We start from the raw sequence: 19,297 nt of genomic DNA on the forward strand, positions 1-19,297 counted from the left end.
TAGCAGGATAGGGGGATAACTTTGCAATTTCTTATACTATATCCTCATCTTCAGCTTACTCTGTGGTGTGTAACATGGCCTTCCATGATCCCTAACATCCCTTTTGATAAACTGTTCTTGGAGAATGTTTGGAAACTACCCAGCTTGCTATGTATACAGTTGAGGTCAGTGCAGTTTGGGTGGTACAGCATTCCTCTCTTTCTTTAGTCACAAAATAGATGTGTTGCCCCACTTCCTAATTTACTGCAGTATTCACTGGCGATTCCTCAGGTACTGAGATTGCTCTTATGGGTAGTTCGTAAGTGATGGCTGCAAGAGGGTAAAACTCTTGCTTGCAAGAGAGCAAAAATTCCTTGCTTCCTCCTCAGTTTAGCAACCATTCATGGCATAAAGACCAAGGTCCTGCCTTACTGTTAAGATCACCTTCATGAAAATATAATCACATTAGCATCTTCGATATCCCGCTAATCAGAACATAAAGAGCAGTGATAATCTGTTCAGTTTGTGTTGGCATTTGGAAGCAGTACAGTGGTTACTGGTCAGTATCTATGAATTGTTTCTAAAACAGTTTTCCAATATATGTGAGAAGAAAGGGTAAAATGCAGCACTAGCACAAAATTGCTTTTGAAAGTTTAGAATAAACTGTAAATACTGTCTAGCTCACAAGAGCAATAGATATACACTTGGCGTTGAATTTCAAAGTAATACCTCTTATATCCATGCAGAGGCTTCAAAAACATACCCTGATAAAACTTGAGTAAATTCAATGAAAATGTCTCAACGTTTTATCCACGTCCTGTAATAAAATTAGCAGCTGCTGTGCACTGACATGAAGAACTGTTATGGTGCATCAAATCAGTGCAAACTTATTTGTCCTGACTCAGTCAGTGACAGGATTGCTGAGGTTATTATGGCTTCCCTGAAGTCACCGAGTCTCACTAAATGAATTGTTTCAAATCCACTGAAAACTTATAGAGTAAGCTGATGGGATTCATTAAATAGTCTGAATTCAATGTGCCTGTGTGGGGGGGGGAACCCTCAGTGTTATTGCAATTACATATTACACTAATGTTTCTGAGTGGTTTTCTTTATCAGTTATACTTTCTGTTAACTCTTGCTTAGTGAAGCCATCTCATGGGTTTTAGTTGTTGCAATATCGGGAGAGAGTCAGCCTTTGTCAGCTTCAGCCTAGAGTACTCTCCGTTTATTTACCTTAAATATCACCCCTAACTCGTCTTCCACCACAGTTCTTGTCCTGTGAAGAATTTTGGTATACCACACAGCCTAGCAGGCACTCTTAATGAATGCTTGACACTCATTCCCGACTTTAGGAAGCTTATTTTGTGACCTGCTTAGATGATCCTGTGTAGGTGGAGTTCCATGACAGCATACCCAGAAATGCATTTATACTTTCACAGGTTTGCTTGACAAAAATGTCAAAACTGATCACGTTGTGTTGTGAATATGACTCTTCGTGGTGCTCTCACTCAAATTATGACTGTTTTGCCAGAGAGTAAATGACTGATCGTGCAAAAGCTGCCAGGGAATAAGTCACTGCCATGCCCACAAGCAGTGCTCTGAAGGGTTAACCACCGCTTTGTACCCTGGAAGAGTGTGCATGTGTGGAAGAGTGTGTGTATGGCTTTACATAGAGAGAACTGACTTTATGCAGTGAGGCTGAAGGGAGATGTTAAGAAGATACAAGAAAACCCTCCTAGCACAGGCCTCTATCATTTTGAACATAACTTCTGCAGAAGGGGCAAGATAGGGAGTTTTAATGTAATGAACTGAATCATTGAGGAAGAGAGTCTGTCAAATGACTACAGGAATCTGTGACCACAGATTATTCACGTTTAGTAATCACAGCCCTGGATGTAGACATATATTCCTTTGTATGCTCCTTTATACTCAGTCTACTCCTTTCTGCTCCCTCCACGCACAGAAGAACAGGTCTTCCAAGTCAGCGTTCCTCTTGCGTGTACCAAGCTGAACTTGGCCATAGCTCTGTGTGCACTTGGTAGATGTGATCCCTTTTGGCATTACCTTAAATATACTCACAGCTGTGTGCTTAAATGGTGATGTTTGCTGCTCACTCAGAGTTTTTTATTCTCTACTGCTTTAATATTTGCAGGCAGGAGACAAAAAGACATAGTGAGGCAGCACCTACCTAGTTCAGCTGGATACGTTAAGAGGCCAAGCAGAGATACCTCCTGAAATGTATAACTAATATGTAAAGGTGTGATGGGCACAAACCAGAAAAGGAAAATTAAAAATGTCACAAAAAAAAAAAAAGAAACTTAGAAGAAAGGAAGTTGCAGCTTGCTTGTGTTTAGCAGGTGTAAGAGATCTGAAAGGGGAAAGGCTGGTATGGTATGCATTTCAAACGCAGGTAGATACTTTTTGTGAAGAGTGGCCTGTAAATAGTATGTGATACCATGCAAAATCTTTGGGGCGGAGACTGTCTTTGACCCATTCAACAGGCCTCTGGTTTTCAGATGCTGTTACTATGTTCTTATGCAATAACCGCAGTAACAGAAAACTGTCACTGCTAGGACCAGATTTTTCAAGAAAGGTCAAAAAGTTAGAGATTAAAATCCAGTAGAGATCTTGCTGGAAGTGAGACCTGTTGGGTGAGGAACACATTTGCAGGTCTGACTCCTCCTTACTGAGTAGAGCTTTGAAAAATCTGTCTGTAATTAATTTTGAGCATGTGAAATTCTGGCCCTGAGCTGTTCTTCAGAGGGCCTCTGAAGAACTAGATTTCACAGCAGTATATTCATTTAAGTCAGCTGGGAGCTATTTTAAAAATTAAACATTCAAAGTTTTCAATTATTTAAAAAAATACCCTTTTGCTATGCAAGTTCCATGTTTTAAATCATATTTATTTTAATTAGTTTGTAAGACTTGCTTTATTTCCTGTGCTTAGCCTGAGTATTTTTAACTCGGCTTATTTTTGAAACTGTTGGGCAGCGTGTGGTTTAAAGTGTTATCAGCATAAATATTGTACAATACTAATATTAAAGATTTTATATCTAGTTGCATGAGACTACAAATTAATTTCTCAAACAGAAAGTCATTTAACTTCCAGCACACTCTTTCTGTTGTATGATTACAGATTAACGTAAGGTTTGCCTAACGTACCCTTTGTTAAGGGATTCCTCTGTTTCAAAATTTTGGCTTGTCAATTTATATGTTACCAGAGGATACAAATCTGTGCATATGCCCATTTTTAGTAATTTGGAGGGGATGGGGCAGGGGGGCTGTAGTGAATCAGGCTGTTGTGATGGTAAAAAAACAATATGGTTAGCTGGAGCCAGGTCCATTATAGCCAGTGCTAACCTAGCTCTGCCAGTGTTTGCTAGTCTAATCTCCAGCATCTCTGCCACCGTGGGCTTGAGCCTCTGCTGACCAGAACCTGCCAGTCTTGCTGAATTATCTTAAACCACGAGGTGACTTGGTGATGTGGACAAGCGTCCTTAGAGAAGGGGATGACACTGAGACTTGACTTTACTTTTTGCTTATTTAACTTTCCCTAAGTGAAAAAGTTGCATTAAAAATTATGCACAGCAGGTCCTGAAATGAAATAAAACCATATGCAAGTAGTCGTAATTCTCAGCTGATGTACTTGCCCATTAGAAGGTGGCAGACTAAGAGTCTGGAGTGTCCTTCTCTGCTACTTCTCATTTGGCGTTCACTGCATGTTGTGGTGTGTTGTGTTTATCTGTGTAATACATTAAGAAAAGCAAGAGTATTATATTGGGCAAGGCAGAAAGGTGTCATGTTGTTTTGGTGATATCAAGCATGCTTTATGCTTAGTAGCCTTACAGTGTGGATTTGCAGATAGTTCACATTTAGATAATGGAAAGCTGATCTCCTAGACAGGAAACTGGCCTAGGTTGTAAGAGGTCTGCTTTTAATTCTCTGCTTTGATTCAGTTTCCCTGCCTGTCCCATGGCAAGTTACGTAATCAAGCTTCCCTCAGCTTGCCTTTTCCTTATGGAAATGGGCAAGCTGGACATTTTCTGAATTTAAAATTAGATGTCATTCAAATACATCTCATCTAAAGCTTATCCATCACGGATGAAAACCAACTATTTAACAAAAAATGCACATGTTAAGTGACTTTGAATTGTATTTTGATTTTTTGCATTTACTTTCTGTGAATCAAGTTGATTAATCTTTGCAACTGAGCCTTTTCAGATAAGTTTCTCCTGCAGCGATAGAACAGTCTGGCTTACATTTTGAAAAGGTTTCTTAATGGGCATCACCTGAATCAAAATGATTCCTGGCAAATCTGTATCTTGTGGTCCATTTCTACCATTGAAGAAATTTGTCAGGCAGTTACGTAAATAGCAATTAAGCCCATCTTTGTGCTAGAATGCAATAGACTAGAGGTAACTTCTAATGCTTGTAGAGATGGACTGTCAACCAATCTGCTTTCTTGCTAAGAAAAGAACTTAATAATTAATGCACTATTTTCTTGAAGCTGGTCTAGAACTCTTTCTGGAGTTATGACTTAATAAAACCATCAAGCCAACAAATATCTGTGATTTTTGTCTTGGGAATTTTATGGTAGGTCCAAGTAGGTTTTGGTAGAGTGAATTCAGAAGAACTTCTTTACAACAACAGTAGGAACATCCTAAAAAACGTTAAGCTTTATAGTTTTCTTTCAAGCTTCCTTAGCTAGTGTTATTGTTTAATGTTAATAGGCCCCGAAAAGATTTGACATGAAGTGCTGCAGAAATTGATGTTGTCTGCAAATCCCAAACCCAATAAGATGGATCTTCCTGTCATCAGGTACCAAAACAGAGTAGATGGAAGTGCTCGATACTTCTAGAACAAGACTTTGCTTTAGCTGCCATGTTTCTGTGATGGATTTCCCAGAAAGCTTTGAATTTCTGTATATACATGAATAAACTGGGCAGCATGTACATATTGAATCCTTCAATTCCAGAAAGCGTGGGCTTACTGTAAGCAGACTGGCTGTTGATTCAAGCATGTGCAACACATCCATCTGCTTTCTGGAAGTATCATACCTCCTAGGCTGCACGTGTGTAGAAAATCTGCATCTTTCCAGAAGATTTAGCGTGTTAATGCCGTTCTCCTGATCTGTAGCTGTAGCGATGTCAATGATTTAAAGATATTCAGCTGCCTGGTCAGAAGCACTGTGTTCCTGCTAGGCTTCCAGATATTCTCAAAACGTGAAGATGTTCCCCTTCCCCATCATGGAATGTAACTTCAAGGCAGAAGATGTCATTTCTGAGGGAAATTTGAATATATAGCAGTCCCCTTAGTAGGCAGAGGAGGTAGTTTTTCTTGTAAAATTGGAGGCGGAGGGGAAGGAGGAACAACTGAAGCCTCTAGAGGTAGTTTTGCTTTCAGTGCTGGTGGGAGAAGTTGTGATATGTTTTCCTCCATCTAAATAAAAGCAACGTGCGTGTTTATTCCTTACAGGCAAGCACAGCTACTAGGATGTAGTATTGTGAACTAATACGTTACCCTGATTTATCTCTTTCCATACTCCTCTGTAGTCCTCTTCCATTGCAAATGTGCAACACTGGATGTAGTCCTATTTGTATTTTAACTGGCAGAACGCCTTTGAAAAGTATGTTGCTTGTTATCACTCTAGATGGATTACGTGTACAACTCTGATCAGTGTACGTTCCGCTTTGGGAGAAGTGTAAACCTTTACAAGTGTATGCAATCAAGAATTTTGAAATACAGAAAATAAAAATCTTAGCTTGGAAATATTAGTGTAACAATTGCATGTTTTCTTATGTCAGTAAAATGAGCTGTCCTTTAAAACATTTTCTGTGTCCTGTTTTTCTTACAAAATTCTCAGTTATACAGAACGTCAGCTGTGATCTTGTTGATTTTCATATAATCTTGGTGTTCCACTTGAATTTTTTCCAGTGTTAGAGTAATGAATGTGGATGTATTGTTTGTCCTCTTAATCTTGTGTATTTCAATTTAAAAAGCTCTGAAATACTTAAGAAACAATGATATCTTTTTGTTTATAACATTACCTCTTTCAGTCATTCACCCTGATCTTGGAAAAATGATCAAGAATAGTGTGGGTTTTTTTTTTTTTTAAAAAAAAAACCCTTCTAATTTAATGTACACTGGGCAGGTACATCCCTCAGTCAAACTTGTGAGTTTTCCACGAGCGTACTTTCTTCTTCAATCCAAAAAGTTATTTTTCCCTTTTCTGGAATTTTGATATTGGCCATTCTCTAAACTCTTCATTTCTGTATTTGCTAGTAAATCTGCCTACCTGCAATTAATGATCACGGTGAAATCTTCTTGTGTAACTGCCAAGTTGTTGCGGAAGCTGAAACAAGGAAGGGAAGTATTTTATACGAGTTAGTAGAAACTGATATAGTGCACTGAAGACGTTAACTGTATTGTCGCATATCATTTTACAGCCACAAAGTCCTGAGATGCCAGCATGGCACTTCACAGACCTCCAGTAAATCCTCTACCCCAGGAGATCTCCCACTGACAGGCTGAAAATGAGTATCAGCAGAGGGCTGCTAGCTCTTTAAAGTTGTCTAACAAATGCCGCATGAGTGCGTGCAGCGTGTGTGATGGTCAGATCTTTTCAATATAAAAAGAAATTCAATTAGCTTGGCAAAAGTCAAAATGATGCTATTTAAAATAATATGAATGGCAAAATCTCTTTATCTAAGTTTAGTTAGTGATTTGCAAAGGGCAGATTTAGTGTACAACAAAGCTGGGTTCACTTAGTCACTCTTCAAAATCACACTAGACATCTAATTCTGTTGACTTTTTTCAGGTATCAGTATATTACCTGCAGAAGCACTTATCTAAAGCCTACTAAATACTTGTTTAATCTTTGTTTTTATATGTCACTATAAGTCTAGACCTCAGTTTGAGTCTTTTATGCAAGTGACACTACTTCTACTGAAATAGCAGCTTGAAATCTTAAGTTATAATTTTGTGCTGTCATGCATTGACTTGGTCATTATTTGGAGGTCACTCTTTTGTGCAAGATAAAATCAGATCAACATCTCATCTTGCAAATCTAGGAGAAGATGTGGCTATTGAATTTTTTCTTGCTACCCCCTGTTTCTTGGACTCCACTGGAAGCCTGACTCTTTTCCAGGGAATACCTGAAGGCTCATTTGTCCCTTTAAACTTAAGCACAATTAAGTCAATTCTTGTGTGTTGGTGGTAATTTGTTAATGTTGTTTGTTAGTTATTAAAAACAAAGAAAGTTGCACTTGTTTGGGGGCAGTCTAACAGGAAATTTTTGTTAGCTACGTCTGCTGTCAAAAATGAGGACTGTAGGTTACACGTGATCAGTTTACACACGTGAAAAGAGAAGTTATATCATCCTGAATTGACTGAAAGGTACAGAAATACCTCTGAGGCATGACTGTCCTCCAACACACTGCCTTTTGAGACAGGGAAGGTGTTGGGGAAAAAAATAAACTGCTGTTGCCCTTTCAGACCAACAATTTTTGAGGGGAGGATCAGGGCATTAAATCTGCTCTAGGTAAGGTGTTGATCTCGAGACTGTTCGTATATAAAAGGAAAGGAGAGCAGTAGTCCCTCACCTCCTGGAAACATAGAATGTTATCTTATTGGCATGCTTTTTTGATTCCATGTGCTAGAGTTTTTCTAATCATCTGTTGAACCTAGATTTGCATGTCACTTTTTCAGCCAAGTGTTGACACGACTTTGCCAAGTGAGATTTCCATTACTAGCAATCTTACAAGCTTTATCACATTAAACGCAATTTGCAGTCATTCTAAGTTATGAAAAAATAACTTAGATGCTCTTTGTCTTTTTCAAGGAGTAACTGGGTGACCTCTTACAGAGTATTGGTGAGCAATGACAGCCATGCATGGACTGTTGTCAAAAATGAATCTGGAGATGTGGTGAGTATCACAAAACAGATGTTTTATGAAGAAGAGCAGAGGAGGGAAAGGGAGGGCTGTCCACATGGAGTTTGATTTGTCAGGCTGTGTTATCAGTATAAGACTAAAAGACGACATCTCCCAGTGGTCCTACTGGCCTGGCTTAAGAGCAAATTATGTAATACAGAGAAAACACTCAGATAATGCTCTATCTTCAATGTCCACGTGTATGACTTTGGATGTGAATGCCACCTTGTCAGGGGTCTTATCTGTGTTGAAAAATGCTTTTTATTATATGGCCTGCGCAAGGGTTACAGTCAGTCTGCTGCTCCCTGTGAATGTTTCTTGTCTGTGTCCAAGTGCACGTTGGCTCAGGGAAGATGTGGAGCTCTTGCTCCTTTCCACCTCTCTGAGGGATACTAAGGGACTGTGCTCTTTGAAGAGCGGTTCTGGACTGAACCACCATCAACCTGGGGCTGTACCAGCTGCTTTTATCTGAATCTCTTACCAAAGGTCCCAATGGAAGAACTGATCTTACCATTTTCATGTTTGGCCTACGTAGATTTTTGAAGGAAACAGTGAGAAAGAGATCCCGGTTCTCAATATGTTGCCGGTACCACTGGTTGCACGCTATATCCGTATAAACCCTCGATCATGGTTTGAAGAAGGTAGCATCTGTATGAGATTGGAAATCTTAGGGTGTCCTCTGCCAGGTAAGAGTTTTTCTCTGTTGATGTTGACATGGCTGCCTGTACCAACACGCAGAAACTTTATTTCCTTATGTATCTTCGCTCTTGATATAACACCTCTCTTTAATAGGCAGAGCTATTCAAAAAGAAACAAAAATACCTGTCCAGGTGCACAGACAGTATCAGGATAATTCTGTTCAAATGCAATAATATAGTAATTATAAGAGGCTTTATTAATAAAACAAGAATGCACGGATGATCTAACAAGATTTTCTGTTGTGTGGGCTGAAGTGCGGCGCAATTAATCTTACTGCGTGCAAATATACTAGGGAGGCAATAGAATTATGTCTCAAGACCGTCACTTGCAGGTACCAAGCTTTTAAGGTGAGAAAGAACCATTCTAATTCTGTAGTCTGAATTTTTTCCGTAGCATAGGCCTTCTCCGAGTGAATTCGAAGCCGAATGCTGTGACTACAATAGCGCTTATCCTTGGGAGGAGGGCAGGGGATGTAAGAATTTCTAGAGAATTTCAAGTGCTGTTGAATCCAGCATGATCCTTGGTACGTCTCAGATGATGGCAAAAAATCTCATCTTTTGTAAAGACTGTGGAAACCACGCATCCCAATAGTTAGGACAAAATTCATGTTACAAATTTCTTTTATCATATGAATGCAAAATATAATTAGGTCTTTCTAGATACTGTATGCAAAGTAAAAATGTATTCAGGGTCACTACAGGAAAAGAGTGTTCAAGATATCAGATTTTGCTAAACCCATATTTCTGTTAAACATATTGTAAATAGTCACATGATGGATTCACGTGTGTTTGTTTATATGTACATATATGTATTTGAACACCTGTTTGTTCAAACCTGTTCTAAGTTATTCGCTAATCATTCCAGATCTTTCATCTACTTTTTTTTTTTTCTTTCCTTTGATCTTACATTCAGGCACCTTGGGGATAGCGCTCTCTTTTTTTTACAGGGGGCTATGAATAGTATTTTCAGAAATACTAGAACCAGAGAGAGAACTGCCTTTCCAGAGCCTATCATTACTGCTTTAACTGTTCCTGCTGCTGTTCAGAGACTTGCTGCCTCCAAATCCACTGTTGATGTAGGGTCTTCACATGCCAAGCTGAGGTAGCCTGATTTTTGTCCTTTAGAAGTTTAAATACTCATGGGAATTAAAAACAAAAAAAGAAAAGAAAAAGAATCTGGAGCACTGAAGGGATAATTCTCTGAAGAAGAAAAATATGGGGCAAGTGTTGTCATAAAACTAAATCAATAGGTACATTACCAGCAAGTAATGAAGGTTTAGAGCATTTAGACAACTACTTCTCCGTGGGTCAAAAAATACATAATGGACCTGAATGGCAATGACTTAGGAATGTCCTGTATATGTGAATATTTGTGTTTTCAGGGGGATTCTGGTCTAGTTCAACCATGGATTTAGAAAGATCCAACCTTGTTTCCCACTGTACCTTTTACTCTGGCAGGGCAACTCCAGACAGAGCGTTTCATCTCAGCTCTTGAAAGGACAGTTGAAACTGGTAGACTGTCCCAGAGCAGTAATTTATTCCAAATTCCTTAGTGGGTTTTCAGAGAATAAACCAGCTCCGCTATTTAGAATACATGGTGTCAGCCTGAAGAAAAAATGGAGCTTTCTTTGGTACCGTGACTCTGCAGGCATGCAGGGGAGACAGAGGTTTCCAGAGAATATTTGAGATGACACACTAACCATTTCTGAGAGCAACTTATAGGGAAATTCTCATAATTATTCTCAGTTCCATAAAACTGTGCTTAAGTCAAAGAGGAAAGAGTGAAAACGTGGATATTCTGAAAGGTGTTTTTTGTTAAATGCAGTGTTTATTTATACTGGGTATACACATGTACAGGGCTGAATTCTACTTTGGACTATTGACATTTGTCTCCTTTTGGCTTCACTGGACTGTATCAGTGCGTACAAGGTGTTACTAGGATCAAAATGTATCTGTGCTAAGCACAAGTGAACTTTCCCTACTGAAGTGAATGCTGTTAGGACTCACTGTGTATCTTGGATTAGAATGGAGATGGTATCTAGCTGCTACTAATATCATTCCTCCTGGTAGTCACTTACTGAGTTAGTTCTCTGCAGTGGCTGATTTGGTTTGTTCTTGAAAGAAAATACCTTAATCATCCATTGAGAAACACAATGGGAAGGAGATGTATTTATTCAAAATGTAATTGGAGTGAAAGAACCAATAGGTTTTGATAAGCTGCTTTTGATAACCTGTTTTTTTAGCTCAGAAGGAACTGACGTTTCCCTCTTAGCTCACTTTGTTCACTGTATGCAAAACTCTCTAAACAAAGCTGTTCCCCAGGTTGCAGAAGCCTTTCCATGTATGCTTTTCTCCCCTGCTGTAGGCCACGACAACTCCTCTGCAGCTCTTTGTAGCTGAACTTCCTCACCCTTTGTAGGTATCCTCTTACTCTGAGTAAGTTGGTTAACTAACTGGCTGAGCCATGGGACCCAGCCTCTTTGAAAGCACTGGTCTAATACGCTGTATTGACTGTGGCATTAGAAATCAAGAGATCTCTCCTGACAAGAGGTTTCCTGCATAACATTGGGCAAGTCTCATAAATCCGTCACGATCAGTAAGTGGAACTCTGTCAGTACACACGACTATAGCAGTAACAAAGTGGGTCAAATTGGACACAGGGAGATACTGGAAGAATAAAAGTGGGTGGAAAAAAAAAAGACAGTTCTAAAAGTTTCTAATGACTGTAAATTTCCTTTCATGTCTTAAAATTGTAAGGTTAGATTTCATGTCTTTAGTAATCCATGAATGCATTAAGTGGGCTTGCACCGAGTCTGTAGTGTATATCAGCTTTCCATCATGTAGGCTCAGAGGGGAGGGGAAGAAAGGAATACCAGATAAAATAAAAACCTGACTAAGATATTAGTATTCTAGGAAAGCTTATTAGCATTGACAGAGTGCTGTGAAAATGTATAGAGCCAGCCCGGACTGGGAAGGAGAAAAGCCGCATTCCTGTGGTGGGACTGCGTTAATAAACCCTGATACGTAGTTTACATGCACAAAACGTTGGAAACGTTGTGAGAAAACGCTAGATAATTGTATCGAAGGAGTTACTGACTATGTAAACTGTATTAAGATGCTTGTCGTCTTTTTCGGTGAAACGTTTATATTGCTCACAGCACATGTTTTTTTGGACGTTGTAGGATGGTTTTGACAAACTACCCTTTCCAGAGGAAGTGTATACTATTACATTATTTTGACAAAAAAAGCTGTGTTACCCAACTATGTCAGTACCATCATTCAGATAGCAGAAATAATTTGTTGTTTCACCAAGGGAAAAACATTTAGCTGCAGAGGAGAGATGCCAGAAAACCTTAATTACAGCAGAGAATCACTACTGCCTTTACTAGCTGGGGAGAGAGTGGAAGAAAGCACCAGCATTTAATTATTTTTCCAGTTTCCAAAAACATTGCTGTTTGCATAGATGCAGAATGACACACACAATCTTTTGCAATTGCCTCAGAGGGTTAGATGTACTTTCCTTGGCTCTTCTTTCTCAAACCTAACAAAAATCTAAAAGAAACTGCATATAATTAAAAGTACCCAGTGACAGGAGAGACAAATTTAGCTGAGCTCTTCATGCATGTATTCATACTGTAGAGCACTCAAAGCAATAGGCAATTATTTTAATGGAATACATTTGTGATAAAATTGTTTAATTTTTAATAATTCTTATTTAGAAAGCAATATCATTGATATCACAATTATGTCATCAGTTTCAATTTGAGATAAAAGACTGATTTATACTCCATGATAGCGTACTGTCTTTTGCATTTGGAGTTAGCTGTGAGGTATTTGATTATGCATCAACATATATAGAAAAGAATTAATGTGTAGTTGTAGAATGCTAACATCTCACATTAGATCAGCAGTAGAATACTCTTCATCACTGCCATGAACTAGATCATGTGAAAATAAACTTATGATCATCTAATATGGCTGTTAGAATTTTTTTCAAGATTACATGTACAGTGTCTGTAATATATTCAATTTTGTGAAGACAAGAAGACAGGTCAAATTCATTTATATTAGGTTAAAATGAAAAAAGTCACTGATATACTCATATACTGAGATTTTTAAGGCAGGCTGAAGGATTTAGACTATTCTCATTTTTAGTTGAAATTAATCAAGTTATTCTAAGTGACTTAGGTATCCCAGCCATTTGTAGAACCACATAAGCACCATTTCTGAACCTGCAGACTGCATCAATATGATACCATACAACTCAGTGTATGAGTTCTGTGAGAATGCAAGATGAACAAATCACGTTAGGGTTTTATTAAAAGAGAGAGTTTTGGTCCTATTGTTTTGTGAGTGTTGATTTCATCTTCCAAGCTTTACAAAGCTCATTTCGTACCTTTCATGCGCAAGTTAAAAGAATACTGGAGACTGAAGAGTGTTGGGAGGAAGCAACATGCTCTCTTGTTGTTAGCATAATAACTGGAAACCCACTGGAAGCATCAGGATCCCACTGCTTTAGGTTGTGTAGAGGTATAATATAACCGAACACCCCGTCTATATGGCTGAGCAGTCAGTCTTCTCTGACACTAGGTTAAATTTGTGGAAAAACCATGGAGTTGTGATGCTGGAAAGTAGCTGGAAATTTTAGAGCTGATCTTTCTTCTTCGCAGAAAGGAAGAGAGAAAAGGCTTTCTAGTCATCTGTCCATCTTTACAAAGAATATAAATGGAAAGATGAAGGAAGTGAGCTACCTTTATCTGCAGACTTGTAATTAACACTACTGGTAACGTAGAGATAATTTAGTAGTAAAAATTAATACATTCTTCTATATCCCTGGGAGTGTCACACTTCTGCAGGATCTTTTCTCCTTAGAAGAAAGAGAGACTGTCTTGCAGTGGTGCCATGAATAAATGAATACATTTCAATTTGAATTCTTCTGTGGTTTTACTTGCTCGGTCTCTTATTCTCTCTTTTTTGAAAGTAAATAGTTTTTGCCAAGGTGGATCTAACCAGCTGTGCATATGATTTTTATGCCTTTCTACGTTTTACCCTGTTATTTCCTAATCTGTATTCCTGCTGCAACAGAAAGGCAGTGATCCAAGTACACTCACAGTAGACCCTGGCAAAATACGAGTGTTAATTCTCTAGAGAGCTGTCAAACTGTGCACACTTTTGAGGAAGGACCAGAGACACAATCATCTTCTCTGTAAGAGGGTTTTCTTTTAGTTTCTTGACTGTCTACCAAATCTACTGTGCTCCCCATCATTCCCATGATATTAATGTTTATATGGAAGGAATGCCAGGATTTGAAAGGAATGGGTTTAAAGTGTTAGGAAAAAATCAGTTACTGTATATTTTGGCTTCTGGTGATAGAGAAAGCCCTCAACATCCTGGCAATCTTATGATGTTTATATTAATTTTTGCGACAGAAATATTTTTGTGAGGGTAAATATATCACTTTGGCATTGTAAACACATGGTGAGTTTCTAGCACAGGTATTTTTGTGGTTTATGTTTCTTATGCATTTATGTGTCAATAAATTACTTCTGAAAATTAACATGGATTGGCCTTCTAGCATTTAGCGTTCCAGAGTAATCTGCAGTGTTACTGCAGAATCATTGCTGTCGATGTATTTGCATGAATTTAGCCTGCAGTTAGGCTGGCTTGAACACCTGAAAATGTAGATGCGTTATTTGAAACTTAATTCTCTTTATTCTTCAGAACAAAGAAATTGTATTTCCTCATCTGGCTAGGCTCTAATCCAAACAAATTTCCAGGTGGTTTTGCTATTTAAGTTCTTCCTGAAAGGAACAGAAGGCATTAAACAACTGGATTTTGTGGGGCAAGATGTCTTTTGACATTTTTAGTCATACTTGAAGAGCAGCGATGGACTGACCTTTTAGCATTTCTGCTGTAGATTAGTGAATAGAGGTGGAGGAAAGAAGTATGAGAATGGAAAGTAAATAAAAGTGGTAGAAAACATAGGTAATACTGCAGGAAAGCTTGATGGAGCTTGCACATTTCATTTGATAAATAACATAAGTAGTTCAAGTTTTGCCTTCCTGCCGCACAGGAAAGAAAACAAATACTTTTAAAATTTCGTGGGAAAGGGAAATACTTAGAGATTTTTAATCTCAGAAATTTGAAATCTACATATGTAAACTTATGGATCTTTTTACATGTTAAGAGTTTTACCTAATTTCATGAAGTGTTTATTGCTGTAAGGTGTCCTGCTACTAATATTTATGCATTTCATTTTCAAAGTAATCAACTGGTATGTGATACCATTTCAAAAAAAAAAAAAAAAAAAATCATACTTTCTTCTCCAGAGACAGTGTCCTGTGGGTTATTTTGCAATAAGACAGAATGATGCTTTGATAATGTTTGTTTGTTTGTTTCCAATAGAATTTTAAACTAAATCAAGATGACTTGATGGGAAGGGGAACAGTTTATCATAACAGCCTGAGAACCACTGCTCCAAAAAACTGTTAATCAAACTTCCAAACTTCCCAGATACAGCAGGTTAAGAAATGTCTCCAGTGTTTTCAGAATAGATCTCTTTATCTCTACGATAAATCATAACAGATTAAGCTAGGGATATGTTATCAGGAAGTATAAAACTGAGCCCTTACAGTCTTGGCCTGTTTTTTTTTTTTTTTTTTTTTCTTTTCAGGTGAATGGCTAAACAACTCACCTGGAAAGTCAAAGGAGCAAAGTTTTTTGTTCCACCCACATCTTCTGCTTTGATGCTACTTTATTAATTGGCATTCTATTTCTTTATTTAGATATTTGATGCTTTGTGTTCTGCCGAGAAGCGTTCGCACGGAACACACAAACTGTACGGGTTATATCCCCGTGGAAACGAGCCTGCTAATTTTAAACTAAAGACCTTAGACTTCCACAAAAATGTTTAGGAAAATAATGAGAAGGATTCAATATCTACAGTGGTTCCATTTTGTATTTTGCAGGCAGTGCATAGACTCTGAAAATGCTCATCAATAAAGCTAAAGGACAGCTCCTTATTCATTGTAATAGTACATGAATCAAATAGACACAAGACAGTCACTGGGGCTATTCCTCCAATGTGATTTTTTTTTCCGGTCTCTTTTTTTCTTGCCTCTGATTCATCATTTTCTGGTGTCTTTTACCCTTTTCTGTAGCCTTGGGATGCCCTTTTGCTTTTCTGTTAATGTTTAGTTGTTAGTGCAGTGCAGTTGTCTACAAGCTGATACTTGCCACCTCCTTGCTTCTGTCTGATTTAACACGACTTGATTGGTGCAGCAATTAGTAACATTTTAAAGTTGTCATTTCTTTGTGTTTTGTTTTTGAAAATCTGCATTAAATTTGTATAGGACAGCGGAATTCAGATTACTACATTTTTCTTGCATGCATTGTAGTTAACCATCTTTATATTTGAAATGGCTAATAAATACATGGAAACTCTTTTATTTCTTTTCTCAGACCCGAATAATTATTACCACAGAAGAAATGAAATGACAACTACAGATAATCTTGATTTTAAACATCACAACTACAAAGAAATGAGGCAGGTAGGTGAAGAGCATGCAACCTTGTGGATGGAGGGTGGATGGGTGCAGGCTGGGTCTGAACCCTTAAGGATTTTGATTTCTATCTGCTAAAGAATATTTTTGAATGGTGCTTTCCTTAGGGCATCTCTGAAATATAATCCCCTGGCACCTGAGCCAACTTCAGTATAGAAGGTATTTGTATTATAATATGGTGAGCATATTGTCTGGATTTGTTTGTTAATTGTTAGACTTTAACATTCTTGTAGGGATGTCACAGTAATAGAAACTCTGCATCTCATATTACGCTAAACTATGTGTTTTTTTAATTATCGGTATGATAGGAACAATTATGCTGTATCACATTTTATAAGTTTTATAATCACACAAAGATTGCAACTTCGAAAGCTGGCATTTAAGTTTCATGGGACGCTCCCTAAAAAGCGGGCGTCTGGAAGTATTTCAGAATCAACTTTCTGATGATGAAAATTCTATCAGGTGATTGGTTTGAAAGGTGCAATCTGGTAAAATCCCCATTTCTTAATCTGCATATCATCTACTCTAAAACAGATGAATTCATTACAGTGGGAGTACTTTATGCATGATGTGCTGTTGTTTTGCTCCTATAGGTATTTGAGTGGTGAGTGTTACGGTTTTTCTCCTTTCAGATTTGACCCTGACTTAGCCATCATAATGCTCATAGCATATAAATGCTCATAGCATATAAATGACCAGGAGTCTTTTTAAGAGAAAGGCAATTCCATTGATGTAATTTTAAATCTACCAGCCTTAATCTTGTTCCTTTTGCTTCAAATAGGCAATCTTGTTGCTGTTGTTTTAATCTTGCTTTATATCACCACAGACAGGTGTGGGTTGTGCTAAAGAAATATTTCTTCCTGCTTGCTTTTCAGATTAAAAGATAATATATTTAGACTTGAAGTGTGTGAATCATTTGCTATGTGCTGAATCTTCAGCGTATTTATACTGCATGAATCACCATTCATTTTTACTGAGCAATTGTGTACTGAGTCACACATTTAGTTCAGTAGATATTTCATGGCCTATATTCCTTAGCACAAAGATTAGACAAGTAGAAACTCAGTTGGCATAATTAGTGTCAAGAACAATAGAATAAAATGTATTTTAGATTCTAGTTGCAGAGAGACAGGTTGGTCAGGTTAGAAACACCTTTGGAAAAAATACAGCTTTAAAACAGGATGTTTTTCCACTTCTCACATAAGGTGAAAGATTGTGACTGCTGGGGCTGTGGACTGGTTAGCTGTGTACCCTGTCTGGTGCTGGGCTCTCTCAAGCTGTGCGTGTTCACATAGTACATTTATTTAGAACTCATTGGGCCAGTAGGCAGAAGATTGTGTGCTGAATTGCAGTAAGTCATATCCCCAAACCAATTCTTTGGTGATACCATTGAACCTAGTAATTTCTTTCCTGAGTCAAAAACGGAACAATATCCATCAATTTCCTGAGTGAACTTTAGTTTTTTTGTAATGCAGGGTGTTATTGTCAGTTTTGTTAGCTACTTCACTGCCAACCATCTTAGAAGAGAACCACTCTTTGCTCGAGTTGTTTATCATAAACGGTAAAGAAAGAGGAGAGAGTGTTCCCTGGGTCATGTTTTAGAAGCTTTATATTGCATTGCAATATATCAAGTATTTATAGAGGGAGGAATTTTCTCAGTGCCAGGTTATTTTAATAGAACTCTCCATTTTGGAAGATCAAGTTTATAGCGCCAGTTTTCTCTCTCAAAAGAGCATTCAAGATTCTTATTTCGGTCAATGGGAACACTTTCTGTGTCTCACACTCAGAAGCAGGGATTACCTTACAGTCCAAAAAGCATTTACGTGATGTATTCATGCTTGTATAGGAAGCTGTTAAAATGGTTGACAGATATCCCCCAAAACAGTTAAGGAGGTGAGCCTCTGAGTATGTGTGTTGCTTGTGTATAGTACAGTCATGATGAAAGAACGGAAAGCACCTCCCTTTTTACAAAATAAAATATCTTATTAAACTGAAAGCAGGAGAAAATCCTGTCAAATTGCCTGAAAATGATATTTTTTCTGTGTTATGACCTATTCTAAAATAAGAGTTCAGTCAGCTACAGTTCACGACACAGGAAGTCAAATCTGAATCGAGACGGAAGCTTCAACCTTGTCCTTGTAATCAACTGCAATCACTAACCTGGATCATATTATTGCTTAGGAAGTAGCAGAATATTTAAATGGCTTTTACTTGTTCCCTGGGGAAGAGACAGGCTCTAAGCACTCCTGAAGTCTTCAGTTGCTCTTCGTGCCCATCTTTGTCTAGGGAAGTGATGTAATGCTAATGCAGAACATTCTGCTGAATTTAAGATCGCTGTATATGTTACCGATAGAACAGGTCTATTTAACGGTGAAAAAAACAAGTCTGGAAGACTAGAGCAATACCTATCAAAAATCCTAGGTCCCATAAAATGCCGTGTGGAATATACAGCGCTATCAGAGACTGTCAAAGCTCAAGGAGGGGGCAATTTCCGTTTTGGCCTGCAGCAGAACAAGGAACATAGAGACCTCTGTACCTGGTTTGCTGTAGGATTCAGACCTCCAAAAGCTCTCTACAAAGGGTAAAGAATAGCTCTAATTGACTAAGACTCCTTCTGCCTCCTCTAAGTTTAGATGGTACTTAGACCTATGTTTAAAACACACTTGCTGCAAAGTGGAGGAATTGGACCTTCAGAGACCAGGCTTGTGGGGCTTCTTCAAAGACTGCATGAAGTTTTTCCAGGGTGCTAATAGGATAAATAATTGGTAGTGACAAACAAATAAGAACTGTCAAATAAGAACTGTTAGTGAGTGTAAATGTGGAAATGTTTTACAGTCCTGCTGGTTGTTAATAAAGCCATGACTGACTATTATCATCAATTGTGTTTGACAGTTTGTACAAGCGCAAGGAAAACACTGTGACATTTCAGATGACCTACTGTGCCATTCGTAGCAAACGGGTATGAGAGAAAATGAAATATGAAATATGTTGATTTTCAGTATTATATTAATATATGAATACTTAGCTACCTTACTATACCCATACTCTTATCAAAAGAGCCACAGTGAAGTCCATTAGAGAGGCCCTGCTTCAGGAAAGGTGCTTTATTCACCTCAAGAAGTAAGCA

At 38.0% G+C, this 19,297-nt stretch overlaps 1 protein-coding gene across 1 annotated transcript in view; it reads left to right on the forward strand.

Moving 5' to 3' along the window:
• Positions 1-19,297, forward strand: part of CPXM2 (carboxypeptidase X, M14 family member 2) — an 81,311-nt gene that overhangs the window by 40,296 nt on the left and 21,718 nt on the right. The window contains exons 4-6 of the mRNA XM_009670541.2: positions 7,820-7,904; positions 8,446-8,596; positions 16,070-16,158. Of these exons, the coding sequence (XP_009668836.1) occupies positions 7,820-7,904; positions 8,446-8,596; positions 16,070-16,158 (325 nt within the window). The remainder of the gene's footprint in view (positions 1-7,819; positions 7,905-8,445; positions 8,597-16,069; positions 16,159-19,297) is intronic.

The sequence above is a fragment of the Struthio camelus genome, chromosome 7 (assembly GCF_040807025.1).
Source record: "Struthio camelus isolate bStrCam1 chromosome 7, bStrCam1.hap1, whole genome shotgun sequence".
Classification (NCBI taxonomy): domain Eukaryota; kingdom Metazoa; phylum Chordata; class Aves; order Struthioniformes; family Struthionidae; genus Struthio; species Struthio camelus.